At 35.9% G+C, this 14,977-nt stretch overlaps 2 protein-coding genes across 2 annotated transcripts; both read left to right on the forward strand.

Annotated features, from left to right (window-relative positions):
- Nucleotides 1-2,835: 2,835 nt before the first annotated feature.
- LOC114169416 (putative disease resistance RPP13-like protein 1) lies at nucleotides 2,836-5,478 on the forward strand. The gene has a single exon (XM_028054558.1). It carries the CDS (start codon nucleotides 2,958-2,960, stop codon nucleotides 5,424-5,426), a length of 2,469 nt encoding a protein of 822 aa, XP_027910359.1. The 5' UTR covers nucleotides 2,836-2,957; the 3' UTR covers nucleotides 5,427-5,478.
- Nucleotides 5,479-10,248: 4,770 nt separating this feature from the next.
- Nucleotides 10,249-11,313, forward strand: LOC114169417 (putative disease resistance protein At3g14460). The gene has a single exon (XM_028054559.1). The coding sequence runs from the start codon at nucleotides 10,253-10,255 to the stop codon at nucleotides 11,258-11,260; it is 1,008 nt and encodes a 335-aa protein (XP_027910360.1). The 5' UTR covers nucleotides 10,249-10,252; the 3' UTR covers nucleotides 11,261-11,313.
- The last annotated feature ends 3,664 nt before the right edge of the window (nucleotides 11,314-14,977 follow it).

Here is a 14,977-nt window from a genome sequence, read left to right on the forward strand (position 1 = left end):
AAGGGGTTGTGGTCACGGCGCAGGTGTGCCTGCAAAAGATACTCCGATGCCAAAGTCAGTGTTGAGTGATGTCAGTGGTTACAGAGAATATTTAATGCGTAATCAATGCATAGGGTAGTGTGCTATTTATACCCTTTTTTACCTGTGGGTCCTACCTGGGATGGGCTTTTGGCCCAATATTCCCTTCTTGGCTATTCTTGGATCCAGTGCTGAGGGGGAAATTACCAAGAGATCCCTCAGGGGTAGGCGGTACCCGGTATTCGGTCGTGAGAGTGTCTACGGATGGTAGGTTTTCATCTTATTGGTCGAGATGGTTGCGTCATGGGTTTGGATTGTCCTGAGTAGGAGTACTTGTGGTGCAGGATAGACGGCCTAGGGAATTTGTTGCCGTGAAGACCTCTTGTCCGTGATGGGGATGTTTTGGAAAAGGATGCGGCTTCAGAGGTTCGCTGGTGGCTGCCTGGGGGAGGAGGGGCATTCTCTAGAACAAGGTACGTGATCCGTAGTGTGTTTGGTGGTCGCATACTTTGGGAGGGGATGTCTATCGAGCAGTGTGCGGCCTGGGTGCTCGTTAAGGGTCGCATGTTGAAGGGGAGGTAGCCGATACAAGGTGTGTGGTATGCGGGTTCATTGAGGTTGCGTGCTCAGAGGCCGAGGTCGTGCACTTTGGGTATGGTTGGGACAAACAGATTCCAATAGATTTCATCTTCATGCCCTTGACTCTACTCAGCCACACATTCCTCATTCCTTTCATCTTATCGATGTAAAAAACTCTTTAAACAAACTAAATTTAAGCATACAATCAATCAATTTTAGAAAAATAAATAATTCAACATATTAAGCATACAAAAGAATATACAAAACAACATAAAAGAAAAATAATATTTCAAATAATAAGAAAAAATCATAGAAAACTTCTAAAGCCAATATCCACGAGATAGGAAAGTGGAGCGCAATAATGTAGGACTACAATAATGTTGAATCTCACTGGGTCACTTGGTTAATGAAACAAAATGCAGAAGCTCCGAAGCAACAACCGGAGGACCCAAAACTTAAAATGAAAAACGCAACAATGGAAATGGCAGGACCCAAAATGCAAAACGCTTCACTATATAAACTCAAAACGCAAACACATACCTCCAAAAGCTCCGAAGAGAATTCGTTATTCTCTTCCTTCCACTCTTACGCACTCCCACGTGTCTTGGATATTGTGCCAACTGTTTATTTTTTTTTAACCATCATTTTTACTATTTTGTCCCGTCTCTAAATTATCCAGCATTACTAGAAATTCTTATTTTATATGAACTTTTATTATAAATTTGTTAAAAAAATTTATAAGAAAAATCTTTTTCCTGCCATTTTTGCTAAATATTTTAATTGGCAGGTAATTCCTTCGTGGATAATCATTTTCTACAAAATTATAAAATTTGCAAGTCTTTCCTACAAAATTTGTGCGAAAAGTGTTTTATACAAAATATTTTGCAAGAAAATTGGTAGCAATTTCTTGCAATTTTTTTTCACAACAAAATTTGTAAGCATTTTCCAAAAAAAAAAAAAAATTTCAAAACAAAATTGGCAGAAAATATAAATTTTTTTATTAATACAGCTCACGTTCTTTGTTGACATTACTCATTACTAAATCTGTTACAAAGAATCATCACAAAATTTCATTTCAATTTTGTCAATAAATTATCGATGACACCAATCTGTCAGACAATAATTCCTTGATAAACAACAATTACAACCTTATCTTACCAATAGATATTTGATCCACAAATTCAACAATTCATTGCTAATTTTCCTTGATAATTGACTGCCGAATTTTAGTCCCTCGGTATTTGCTGATAAATTCAGTTTTCTAGAAATGTTAGAGAAACGGGTCTCTTTCTAACATTTATCTAGGGTTCAATGTTCTTGTTGAATATGAAGAAGTTGTCATTGATAAAAAAAGGATTATTGGAATTATTAAAACATTATCCAACTTTAGTTGTTATTGTGCTTTAAGCCTAATTCATGTATATCACAAAATTACGTATAACGTGAACAACGATAATGGAAAAAAGCTGAATGAATTTCAGAATTTATTTTCTTTATAAATAAATTTTTTAACCTTTTATTTTATTGCAATTAAAGCTGAATCTAGGTAAAATATTTTAAAATGTTGTTAATTTGTTAATTTAAATTAATTCCAACTGCATTAATTAGGAGTATTGATTTGTATAGTAATTAGTCTTTGTTTTTAAAATTGATTGATGTTTTAAAACAAAAATGAAAAAAGAATATTATTCTAAATTGACGAAGTGGCAACAACTAAAATCTGTCAAAGTTGTGCGTTGGGTCCGAATCGCAATTGGATATTAATGAGGCCAAGTCTTTAGAATACTAATATTTTGTATTCTTTGTTGAGTTGCCTGGTTTGTTGCTTTGGAGGAGATGTCAGTAAACACGTTGTGATGCATGGATTAAATACATATACATGTGCAATGTTAGATTCCATGCCATTATTTTTACTCATAAATTAACGTCAAACAACTTTGCATGCATATATCTTTTGCCTTATTCTCGTCATTTCATGGTTGTGTCGGTTAGCACGTTAATATTGCTAAAAACAAATGATTTTATTCTCGTCATTTCATAACTTGGTCGTCGAATTTGAGTACACACACCGGTGGGCATGGCTGAAAATTGTGTAATATATGTAATATATAGGACCACTGGGTTTTATTTTAGACGTGCTACAACATTTCTACCTCTACAAAATTTTAATCGTATATTTCACCCTACAGTTTTCTAAAATTAAACAACTACTGTTTTTTTGGCCTTTTTGAAGTGAAGCCATATCAAATAAAATAGTCCCTCATTACCTTTAGCCAGTCCTTCATTCACATAACTAAGCTGCGCACTTCCAATTTTCACGACCCTTTCTTCTCTTTGATTTGGCAACTTCCTTTCCAACCATGCCTGTCCTTGAAACACTTGGTGGTGCTCTTTTCGGTGCTGTTCTTCAGCTGCTGTTTGACAAGCTGGACTCTCATCAAGTTTTGGGCTACTTCCGCCAGAGAGATCTCGATGAAAAGCAGCTGAAGAAGTTGAAGAGGAAGCTGATGGACATCAATGCTGTGATAGATGATGCAGAACAGAAGCAGTTCACTAATTCATTGGTCAAAGAATGGCTTGATGAGGTTAGAGACATCTTGTATGATGCAGAGGATCTGTTGGAGCAAATACACTATGAGTACTCCAAGACTAAGTTGGAAGCTGAATTCCATACCAGTTCAAGCAAGGTACACATTTTTGAATCTAAGATCATAGCACTTCTAGATGATCTAGAATCTCTTTTGAACCAAAGGATTGTTAGAGATTTCAAAATTTATAGTGGCGATAGATCTGGGTTGGGTAGTAAGGTGTCCGAGAAAAAAGTTGAATCAACGTCATTGGTGGTTGAAGAGGATATTTATGGCAGAGATGAGGACAAAGAAATGATCTTTAATTGGCTTATGTCTGACACTAATGACAATAAGCTGTCAATACTTTCTATTGTGGGTATGGGCGGGATGGGTAAAACCACACTTGCTCAACATGTATACAATGACATGAATACGAAGGAAGTTAAATTTGATGAAAAGGCTTGGGTTTGCGTTTCTGATGAATTTGATGTTTTCAAGTTAACCAGAGCAATTTTCGAGGCAATCCATAAGTCAACTGATGATAGTAGAAACCTAGATACGGTTCAGGGACGATTGAAAGAAAAGTTGACAGGAAGGAAGTTTCTCCTAGTTCTGGATGATGTCTGGAACGAAGACCGGGACCAATGGAAGTCATTGCAAACTCCTCTTAAATATGGGGCTAAGGGAAGTAAAATTCTTATCACAACACGTAGTAACAAAGTTGCCTCTGCTGTGGGGTCAAACAATACGCACGAACTAAAGCAACTACGAGAAGATCACAGTTGGCAAGTTTTTGCTAAACATGCATTCCAAGATGAAAATTGTGAGTTGAATTCTGAGTTGAAGGAGATTGGCATGCAGATAGTTGAAAAGTGCAAAGGATTGCCTCTAGCCCTTGAAACGCTAGGATGTCTATTACGCACAAAGTCATCTGTTTCGGATTGGGAAGGTGTATTGAGAAGCAACATATGGGACTTGCCGATAGAAAATAGTAAAATCATGCCCGCTTTGTTGTTGAGCTACTACCACCTCCCTTCTCATCTCAAGAGATGTTTCGCTTATTGTGCCTTATACCCCAAAGACCATCACTTTGACAAGGAGAAGTTAATTTTCTCATGGATGTCTCAAAATTTTCTACATTGCTCTCAAGAAAGTAAGTCTCTAGAAGATGTGGGTGAACATTACTTCAATGATCTATTATCAAGGTCATTCTTTCAACAAATAATTACCGACATCGAAACATATTTTGTCATGCACGACCTTCTCAATGATTTAGCAAAATATGTTTCCGGTGAAATCTGCTATAGTTTAGATGACAGAGAAAAAAGAATATCAAGGAAAACCCGTCACTTTTTAATGGCATTCGATCATGTTCAATATCGTGAGAGTTTATATGATGCAAAAGGGCTACGAACATTTATATGCATTTCGCACTACTGTATGATTTCAATACAAGAGTTGATCTCCAACTTTAAGTTCTTACGGGTCTTATCTTTGTATAGATGTTCTGAGGTGCCTGACACTATAGGCAATCTGATACATCTTCGTTCGTTAGACCTTTCATATACCTACATAGAGAGACTTCCCGACTCAACATCTTCACTTTGTAACTTGCAAGTATTGAAGCTAAATGGTTGTTTCTATTTGAAGGAGCTGCCCTCGACTTTGTATGAACTTACCAATTTGCGTCGCCTTGAGCTTATGGGAACTACTTTAATAAAGGTTCCACCGCTTTTAGGAAATTTGAAGAATCTTCAGGTATGGATGGATACGTTTGAGGTTGGCAAAAGTTGTGAGTTCAGTGTTCACCAACTACAAGAAGTTGATCTTCATGGAGAGCTGTCAGTTAGAAATCTTGAGAATATGGTGAACTGTTGTGCATTGGGAGCTGATTTCAAGAATAAAACACATCTTGCAGAGCTAGCATTAGAATGGGATTTGGAGCGGGACATTGAAGATTCAACAAAAGAAAGACAAGTACTTGAGGATCTGCAACCTTCCAGACATTTGGAGGAGTTGTCTATCAATGGCTATGGTGGCACACAATTTCCACGTTGGTTATCTGATAATTCTCTATTGAATATGGTGTCCCTAACCTTGAAGCACTGTAAACATTGTCTATGGTTGCCTTCCCTTGGACTTTTGACATTTCTGAAACACTTGACAATTGAGGACCTTGATGGGATAGAGAGCATAGGTGTTGATTTTTACGGGAATAGCTCTTGTGCATTTGCATCCTTGGAAATGTTGAGCTTTTGATAGTAATTCAAGGTTGTGAAAGGGATAGTTGAAGGGATAGAGAAAATGTATAGAAAGTAGAGTGTGAAAGTAGTAGTTGGAGAAGTGTATTTGTAGTTGAGAGTAGTTGTATTTGATGTTGTGTTAGTTGTTCTTGATGTTACAAAATGGTAGGATACATGGGTATTTATAGTCCCATAGATTATTCTAGAAACTCCTAGCTAGAACTAATGCAAATAATTCTAGATTTTTCTACATAGTTGAATGTTCTTGATTTTTCTTTCTATCCTAGGCTTTTCTCCAATACTCTAGAAGTTTCTTTACATTTCAATAACTCTAGCTTATATTTTTTTAGATTCTTCTAGAATTTGCATTATACTTTAATACTCCTCCTTGATGCAAATTCGGTAACTCCAAGCATAGCGCGTAGTAGTTCAAATCTTGGTCTTGGTAAGGCCTTTGTGAAGATATCTGCAATTTGATCTTCTGTCGGACAGTACTCAAGTCGTATCTTCATATTTGTTTCCGCTTCTCTGATGAAGTGGTATTTAATTGCTATGTGTTTTGTTCTACTATGATGTATTGGGTTCTTCGTCATTGCGATAGCTGATTTATTATCACAGTTGATTGTAGTAGGTCCACTTTGTTTCTCTCCCATATCTTTGAATATCTTTCGAAGCCATATAGCTTGACTTGTTGCTTCAGCAGCAGCCACATATTCTGCTTCAGCTGTTGATTGTGCAACAGTTGCTTGCTTCTTTGATGCCCAAGAGAATATTCCCGATCCAAGCGAGAAAGCATAGCCTGAGGTGCTCTTCATGTCATCTATTGATCCTGCCCAATCACTATCGGTGTAGCCAATGATCCTTGAGTTAGTCATGGTTTTGTACCATATTCCAAACTCCTTTGTGCCTTGTAGATATCTTAAAATTCTTTTCCCTACTCCATAATGAATCTGACTTGGCTTTTGCATGAATCTTGATAGAAGACTTGTGGCATACATAATGTCTGGTCTTGTGGCTGTGAGATATAAGAGACTTCCAATCAAACTTCTGTAGCGTGATGCATCTGTTTCTTGTGCTCCATCATCTTTTTGTAGTTTCTCATTTACCACCAATGGAGTAGCGACAGGTTTACAATCATACATCTTGAACTTCTTCAATAGGGCTTCAATATATTTCTTTTGAGAGATAAATATGTCGTCTTCTTGTTGTTTCACCTCTATACCGAGGAAATAGTTCATCAACCCAAGGTCGGTCATCTCAAATGTCTTCATCATGTCTTCTTTAAATTCTTTCATCATCTCCAAATTGTTTCCCCTATAGATAAGATCATCGACATATAAGGAGACAATGAGGTGATACTGACCTTGTGCTTTAATATATAGTGTTGGCTCACTTTTGCTCCTCCTGAATCCTTGATCGATGAAGTATTGATCAATCTTGCTATACCATGCTCGAGGAGCTTGCTTCAAGCCGTATAAGGCTTTTTTTAGTCTTAGTACTTTGCCTTCATTGCCTTTATTGATGAAGCCTTGAGGTTGTTCAACATAAATCTCTTCTTCGAGCACTCCATTTAGGAAGGCTGATTTGACATCTAGTTGATAGATGTTCCATCCTTTTTGTGCTGCTAGGGCTATTAGAGCTCTTATTGTATCTAGTCGTGCGACTGGAGCAAATGTCTCATTGTAGTCGATTCCTGGTTGTTGTGAGTATCCTTTTGTGACCAATCTGGCCTTATGCTTTTGTATAGTTCCATCAGGATTGAGCTTTGTTTTATATACCCATTTCACTCCAATGATGTCTTTTCCTTGAGGACAGTTTACGAGCTCCCAAGTGTTATTCTTCTCAATCATTTTAACCTCTTCTTCCATAGCCTTGACCCATATTTCTTGCTTTGATGCTTCCTCATAGCAGTTAGGCTCAATCATGGCCATATTGCAGGTTTCGTATATGTCTACCAAAGATCTTACTCGTCTTGGAGTGGACTCTAGTGAAGAATCTTCTAATGGAAGTGGAGAAGGCGTACCTGAAGCTTCTGCCTCTTCTTGAATTTCTTCTTGATATTGTTGCACTGGAACTAAAGTGGTGCTTTTAACAATTTTTTCTTCTTCCCAATTCCAAGAAGCATTTTCATCAATTTCAACATCTTGACTAATGACGAGCTTTTTTGTTTGTAGGTTGTAAACTCGATAGCCTTTTGATTGTGTGCTATATCCCAAGAATATTCCTCGTATAGTCTTGTCTTCAAGCTTGTGCCTCCTTTGATCAGGAACATGTATGTAGCAGATAGATCCAAATACTCGTAGGTGTTTGGCTGATGGCTTTCTTCCACTCCAAGCTTCAATAGGAGTCTTGTCTTTGACTGCCTTAGTTGGACATCTGTTTAAAATGTAAACTGCAGTGTAGACTGCTTCAACCCAAAAAGTGTTAGGCATACCTTTCTCTTTTAGCATTGATCTTGCCATCTCCATGACTGTGCGATTTTTTCTTTCTGATACACCGTTTTGTTGTGGAGTATATGCGACTGTGAGTTGTCTCTCTATGCCTTCATCTTCGCAGAATTTGTCAAACTCGCGAGATGTATACTCCTTTCCACGATCACTTCTAAGTACTTTTATTTGTTTTCCACTTTGCTTCTCAACAAGGGCCTTGAATTTCTTGAATATTCCAAAGACTTCTGACTTTGCCTTTAAGAAATAAACCCATGTCATTCTAGAGAAGTCATCAATGAAGAGGATGAAGTATCTGTTGTTGTGATGTGAAGGCGTCCTCATTGGTCCACAAACATCAGTATGGATCAACTCTAGTAAGTCTTTAGCTCTCCATGCTTTGTCGGTCGAGAATGGTAATCGATGTTGTTTACCAAGGAGACATCCTTCGCATGATTCATTATTCTCTTTTAAGCATGGAAGATCTCTCATCATGTTTTTCTTATATAGAAGCTTTAAGGCATATGTGTTGAAGTGGCCAAATCTCCTATGCCAAAGCCACGAGTCATCAACTTCTGCCTTCATGGCAATATTAGTTCCAGGTTTGAAGCTTATGGGAAAGCTTCTATTTCTCTTCTCCATTTTTACTTGGCCAATTTCTGTCTTTCTACTATCATAAATTTTGCATGTATCTTTCTCAAAGTGGAGAGAATATCCATTCTCCATCATTTGACCAATACTTAAAAGATTTTCTTTAAGATTGGGAACCAATAAAACATCCTTGATGAATTTCGTACCTTTCTTTGTCTCCACCATGACAGTTCCTTTGCCTTGAGACTCCACTGTGGTACCGTTTCCTAGTCGAACTTTGACATTGACAGATTTATCAATGTCTTTGAAGATGCTTTGATCTTTGGCCATGTGATTGCTGCATCCACTATCCAAGTACCAACTTTCTCCTCCGTTAGGAGATTCTTGATTGGCATAAAATAAGTGTTGCTCCTGATTATGTTCTTCAACAAAGTTTGCTTGATGCTTATTTTTATTACGACAATACTTCTCTACGTGGCCAAATTTCTTGCAGTATTGACGTTGAGGTTTTCCATGATGCCAACAATCTTTTTCCATGTGACTTGTCTTTTTACATATGCCACATGGGGGATATTTTCCTTGACGAGTCATAGGGAAGCTTCTAGAATTTTCTTTATTTCTAGAAATTTCTCCTCTACTTTTATTTCCTTCATATTCTTTATTCTGAGACCGTAATTTTAGTTTTGATTGAAAGGCATTTTCGACTGAGTCTTCTTCATGCCTTTTCAATCTTTGTTCATAAGCTTCAAGAGAGCCCATTAGTTGTGTTACTGACAATGTGGCCAAATCTTTTGTTTGTTCAATCGCAGTTGCGATTGCATCATATTTTTGGGGAATAGAAATTAAAATTTTCTCAACGATTTTTTTGTCAAGAATAGTTTCCCCATAGGCTCTCATCTGACTAACTATTTCCTTTATTCTAGAATAATAGTCTTTAATGGTCTCAGATTCTTTCATTCTTATTAATTCAAACTCTCGTCTTAGAGAATGAAGTTTAACATTGCGTACCTCATCACTTCCTTGAAACTCTTCTTGTATTGTGTTCCAAGTTTGCTTTGCGTTTGTGGCACCTATTATTCTCGGAAAGATTGTGTCATCAACTGCTTGTTGAAGAGCAAATAAAGCCCTTGAATCCTTCTGTTTGTTTTCCTTCAACTCCTTCTTCTGAGCTGCAGTAAGAGCGGAAGTGTCTTCTGGAATAGTAAATCCCTCTTCTATAATGTCCCATAAATCTTGGGAGCGAAAGAATGTCTTCATTTTGACACTCCAAAAATCATAATTTTCTCCTGTGAAAATAGGTACTGGAATTGATGATGTTTGATTGGTAGTGGCCATAGGTTGAGAAAATATTTTGGAAGTAGTATAGAATGGAGTTCTAATTTTTTTTGAAGTAGTTGAAAAGTTTATCTACGCCCAGTAGATGACCGAACGTAGCTCTGGTACCACTGATAGTAATTCAAGGTTGTGAAAGGGATAGTTGAAGGGATAGAGAAAATGTATAGAAAGTAGAGTGTGAAAGTAGTAGTTGGAGAAGTGTATTTGTAGTTGAGAGTAGTTGTATTTGATGTTGTGTTAGTTGTTCTTGATGTTACAAAATGGTAGGATACATGGGTATTTATAGTCCCATAGATTATTCTAGAAACTCCTAGCTAGAACTAATGCAAATAATTCTAGATTTTTCTACATAGTTGAATGTTCTTGATTTTTCTTTCTATCCTAGGCTTTTCTCCAATACTCTAGAAGTTTCTTTACATTTCAATAACTCTAGCTTATATTTTTTTAGATTCTTCTAGAATTTGCATTATACTTTAATAGCTTTACTGGAATGGAGGAATGGAAAGAATGGCAATGTATGACGGGTGCTTTTCCAAATCTTCAAGATCTTTCCCTAAATGATTGTCCCAAGCTGAAAGGGCACTTGCCAGAACAACTTTCTCATTTAAAGGACCTAACTATTTCGAAGTGTGAACAACTTGTGGCTTCCATTCCGAGGGCTGTGGAAATCGAAAGTGTGAAGATGGAGCCATCTTCATTTGATACGATAGGGCCACTGGTATCTCATAATCCTTTAGAATGCTTGTGTATTGATTCTTGTCTGGGGATGAATATTCCCATAAACCATTACTACCATTTGCTTCTAGAGTTGCGTATCATTCATGGTTGTGACTCTTTGACGATCTTTCCCCTAGATTTGTTCCCAAAACTACGCAAGCTTGAACTAAACAAGTGTCGTAACCTACGAACGATATTACAGGGGAGCCCTCATAATCATTTGAACAGTCTGATAATTGAAAAATGCTCTGAATTTGAATCGTTTCCCAATGAAGGTTTATTTGAACCTCAACTGGAGACATTTTGTATTGAAGGATCAGAAAAATTGAAATCAATGCCTAAGCGCATGTGCGCCCACCTTCCATCTCTTGAACATATGCTCATAAACAATTGTCCAGGAGTGGAGTTGTCTGAGGGATGTTTGCCATCAAATCTAAAGGTATTGCGTATCTTGAATTGCCCCAAACTTGTTGTCTCACTGAAAGAAGGGTTGTCAGGCAATCAGTCTCTACAAGTCTTGATGATTTCAAGTGAAGATATTGAGTCTTTTCCAGACGAAGGTTTGCTCCCCCTCTCTCTTACTAAAATAGAGATTCATAATTGTCCAATGCTTAAGAAACTGGACTATGGAGGTCTGTGTCTCCTCTCCTCTCTTCGGGAATTGATTATTTGGAGGTGTCCTATACTCCAATCCTTGCCAGAGGAGGGTCTGCCCGAATCCATTTCACATCTCATCATAGTTTCAGACAACCCGTTGCTCCAACAACTCTACAAGAAATGAGAAGGTGAAGACTGGGAAAAGATTGCGCACATCGAATACATATGGGTTCAAGGAGGAATACAAACAGTCCCGTAGAACTGCTGAAGAACTTCTCCACGATTACTTCCGTCCAAATTCACATTCAAATCATGATTGCGAGAGACTCTTTTGATAGACAACAACATAACGGTAATATCATGTATAAAGTATAGATTGCGAATCCAGATTTTGTATTGAATCTCATATGTTTTAGGTACAACGTAAAATTACTTTAAATGTGACATATAAATTATAGAGTGTTCAATATAAACAATTTAAACTAGAAATAAATAAAATAACTTAAGCATGAGTCACACGAAACAATTACTTGTAATTACTACAAAAAATGCATTGTTTATTAACTGTCTATTTCTAGCAGTTATGTTAAACCGCTGAAAAATAAAAAACTTTCTGCCAGTTATTTCAATCGCAGATTTTATATTATTTATTTATTTTATTTTAGTTGGGTGTGAATTAGGTTATTCAGCTGGCTTTGAGTTTTAGAGTTTTTTCTTCAAAAACTTTCAAATTGATTTCGAGAGTTTGGAGGATTGGGTGCGAGTACGCTATCTTGATGCTCACAGTGACTTTCAAATTTGTTTGTGATTTCAGAGAGTCAAACAAATTTCAAATCTAATACTATATACAATTAGGAACTAACAAAAGGCAACATTTTCAATTGAATAATATATCTGATCTATTTCACAATTCAAATTTTTATCTACAAAAGGTAAAATAGCTGATGTGTCACTCTCTCAGCGTTTTCAAGTATTAAAAAAAATTGGAAAACAAATTAAAATCGGAAGTTTTAATTAAAAGTTCTTTCTCTCTCTTCCTCAGTCTTCTCAGCTTCCTCCGTCTCAATTCTTTCTCTCTTTCTCATTCTCTCTGCGACTGCCTTCTTTCTTCTTTCTCTCTCTTTCTCATTCTCTCTGCGACCGCCTTCTTTCTTCTTTCTCTCTCTTTCTCATTCTCTCTGGTAGCGCCTTCTTTCTTCTTTCTCTCTCTTTCTTTGTCTCTGTTTCTCCGCACCGATCATGGTTTCATCTTTTTCTTTTCATCGATTTGTTTTTATCTCACAAAAAAAAAGACTATGGAGATGGTTTCTGAGCTGTGTTCTGATCATCTTTTTTTGTTCATCATTATCATATTTTTTTCTTTACAGGCTTCAACTGACGCTTACAAAGACATGCATATGAGATTTGCCGTTCATCTATCCATTTTTGTTGTGGATATCTTTTTTTTTTGGTTTCTCAAGCTAACTGGTATTTTTCTTTATGTTTTTTCCAAAGATCTAATGGTTTCTTTTGTTGATCTTATTTATCAGGTGTGTAAATGCTTGAAATGAAGAGTACAACCACAAACATCTTTTTTAACCAGCAAAAAACTGAGTCTGGAGATGCTTTTTCTATTTTTCTTACATTTCATCTGTTCATCTTCTTCTGTTCATCATGTTTGTTTTGTTTACAGGCTCCAACTGACGCTTAAAAAGACATGCATATGAGATTTGCCGTTCATCTGTCCATTTTTGTTGTGGATATCTTTTTTTTTTGGTTTCTCAAGCTAACTGGTATTTTTCTTTATGTTTTTTACAAAGATCTAATGGTTTCTTTGCTTGATCTTATTTTTCAGTGTGTAAATGCTTGAAATGAAGAGTACAACCACAAACCTCTTTTTTAAGCAGCAAAAAAACGAGTCTGGAGATGCTTTTTCTATTTTTCTTACATTTCATCTGTTCATCTTCTTTTGTTCATCATGTTTGTTTTGTTTACAGTCTTCAACTGACGCTTAAAAAGACATGAATCTGAGATTTGCCGTTCATCTGTCCATTTTTGTTGTGGATATCTTTTTTTTTTGGTTTCTGAAGCTAACTAGTATTTTTCTTTATGTTTTTTACAAAGATCTAATGGTTTCTTTGCTTCATCTTATTTTTCAGTGTGTAAATGCTTGAAATGAAGAGTACAACCACAATCCTCTTTTTTAAGCAGCAAAAAACCGAGTCTGGCGATGCTTTTTCTATTTTTCTTACATTTCATCTGTTCATCTTCTTCTGTTCATCATCTTTCTTTTGTTTACAGTCTTCAACTGAAGACTACAAACACATTCATCTGATATTTTCCTTTGATTTTCTTTTTCTTTTGTCGAAACCTTTTTTTTTTGGTTTCTCAACCGAACTGGTATGGTTCTTTATGTTTTTTACTGAGATCTAATGGTTTCTTGGCTTCATCTTATGTTTCAGGTTTTTAAATGCTTCAAATGAAGAGTACAACCACAGACATCTTTTTTAACCAGCAAAAAATCGAGTCTGGCGATGCTTTATCTATTTTTCTGAGCTTTCTGCAGTTCATCTTCTTCTGTTCTTCTTTTCTCGATATCTTTTTTTTGTTTGCTTTCTCAAGCCAACAGGTATGTTTCTTTATTTTTTGTTCTCAGTTGTATTTGATTTTTGGCTTCATCTTAAGTTTGAGTTTTTTTAATTCTTCAAATGAAGATTACAACCACAAACATCTTTTTTAAACCGCAATAAATCGAGTCTGTAGATGCTTTATATTTTTTTTCTGAACTTTCTTCTGTTCATGTTCTTTTGTTCATCATTTTTCTGCAGTTTAAATGCTTCAACTGACGAGTACAAACACATGCATATGAGATTTTCCGTTCATGTTATGGTTCTTTATTTTTTTTTATTAATTGTAATTGATTATTTGCTTCATCTTAACATTCAGTTTTTTAAACTCTTCAGATCAAGAGTACAACCACAAACATCTTATTTTAACCGCAAAATACCGATTCTGGATATGCTTTATATTTTTTTTCTGAGCTTTTTTATTTTCATCTTCTTATGTTCATCATTTTTCTTTTGTTTAAAGGTTTGATCTCCAGACTACCAACACATGCATGTCAGCTTTGTTCATGTCGTAATTTGTTATTATTTTTAATTTTTTTCGACTACTTCTTTAAATTTTTCACAACTCTGTGTATTCTGTTCTGATTGCCACTTTCCATTTTTCACGACATTTCAAATATTTTGAGATATTTTAATTTAGGTCAAAAAAACAGTTCACAAATCTTAAATTTGTAATTGTAATTATTTATTTATTTTATTATTTCAACCCTATTATCTTTTAAATCGTACTTTTTTTTCACTTTTATATTTACAATTAATTGAAAAAATTATGATGCACGCTTCACCTGTAAGTACAGACCCTACCAAAAGGAATGACTTATCCTTTTCTCTTTCTATATATTTGCAATAGTAATGACTTTTCGTTTTCTCTTTCTATATATTGGCGTCTACATACTGACAAATCTTATTTCTTTTGTGTGACCCATTATCTTCTCTTGAAATTATTCTTCATACCCACTCTTTTCTCAAACAATGGAATCCGTTCGCACACCACAAGCCATACTTTCTGGCAAAATGCTTGGCGGATTCGTGACTATGTTTGTGAAAGACCAGGTTTTTTTTTTTATTCCTTCACATTCCTTTGTATTCTTTGTTTGTATTTCTTTATTCTAAACTTCCTTATCTTTGAAGGATTTTGGACACGTCGACCGACTCTTCATAATACGTAATATGAAGGACCTTGGTTCACAGTGGACCATTGTTGATTACGACAGGAATGTTCATAATGTTACGTACAACATGAATATTCACACTCCAATGATCACCCAAGGCTGGAATGATTTAATCTCTTTTTA

The sequence above is a fragment of the Vigna unguiculata genome, chromosome 11, assembly GCF_004118075.2.
Source record: "Vigna unguiculata cultivar IT97K-499-35 chromosome 11, ASM411807v1, whole genome shotgun sequence".
Taxonomy (NCBI): domain Eukaryota; kingdom Viridiplantae; phylum Streptophyta; class Magnoliopsida; order Fabales; family Fabaceae; genus Vigna; species Vigna unguiculata.

Excerpts from the sequence above, each read along its gene's own strand:
- LOC114169416 (XM_028054558.1), top strand. The coding sequence starts at position 2,958 with ATGCCTGTCCTTGAAACACTTGGTGGTGCTCTTTTCGGTGCTGTTCTT.
- LOC114169417 (XM_028054559.1), top strand. The coding sequence starts at position 10,253 with ATGGAGGAATGGAAAGAATGGCAATGTATGACGGGTGCTTTTCCAAAT.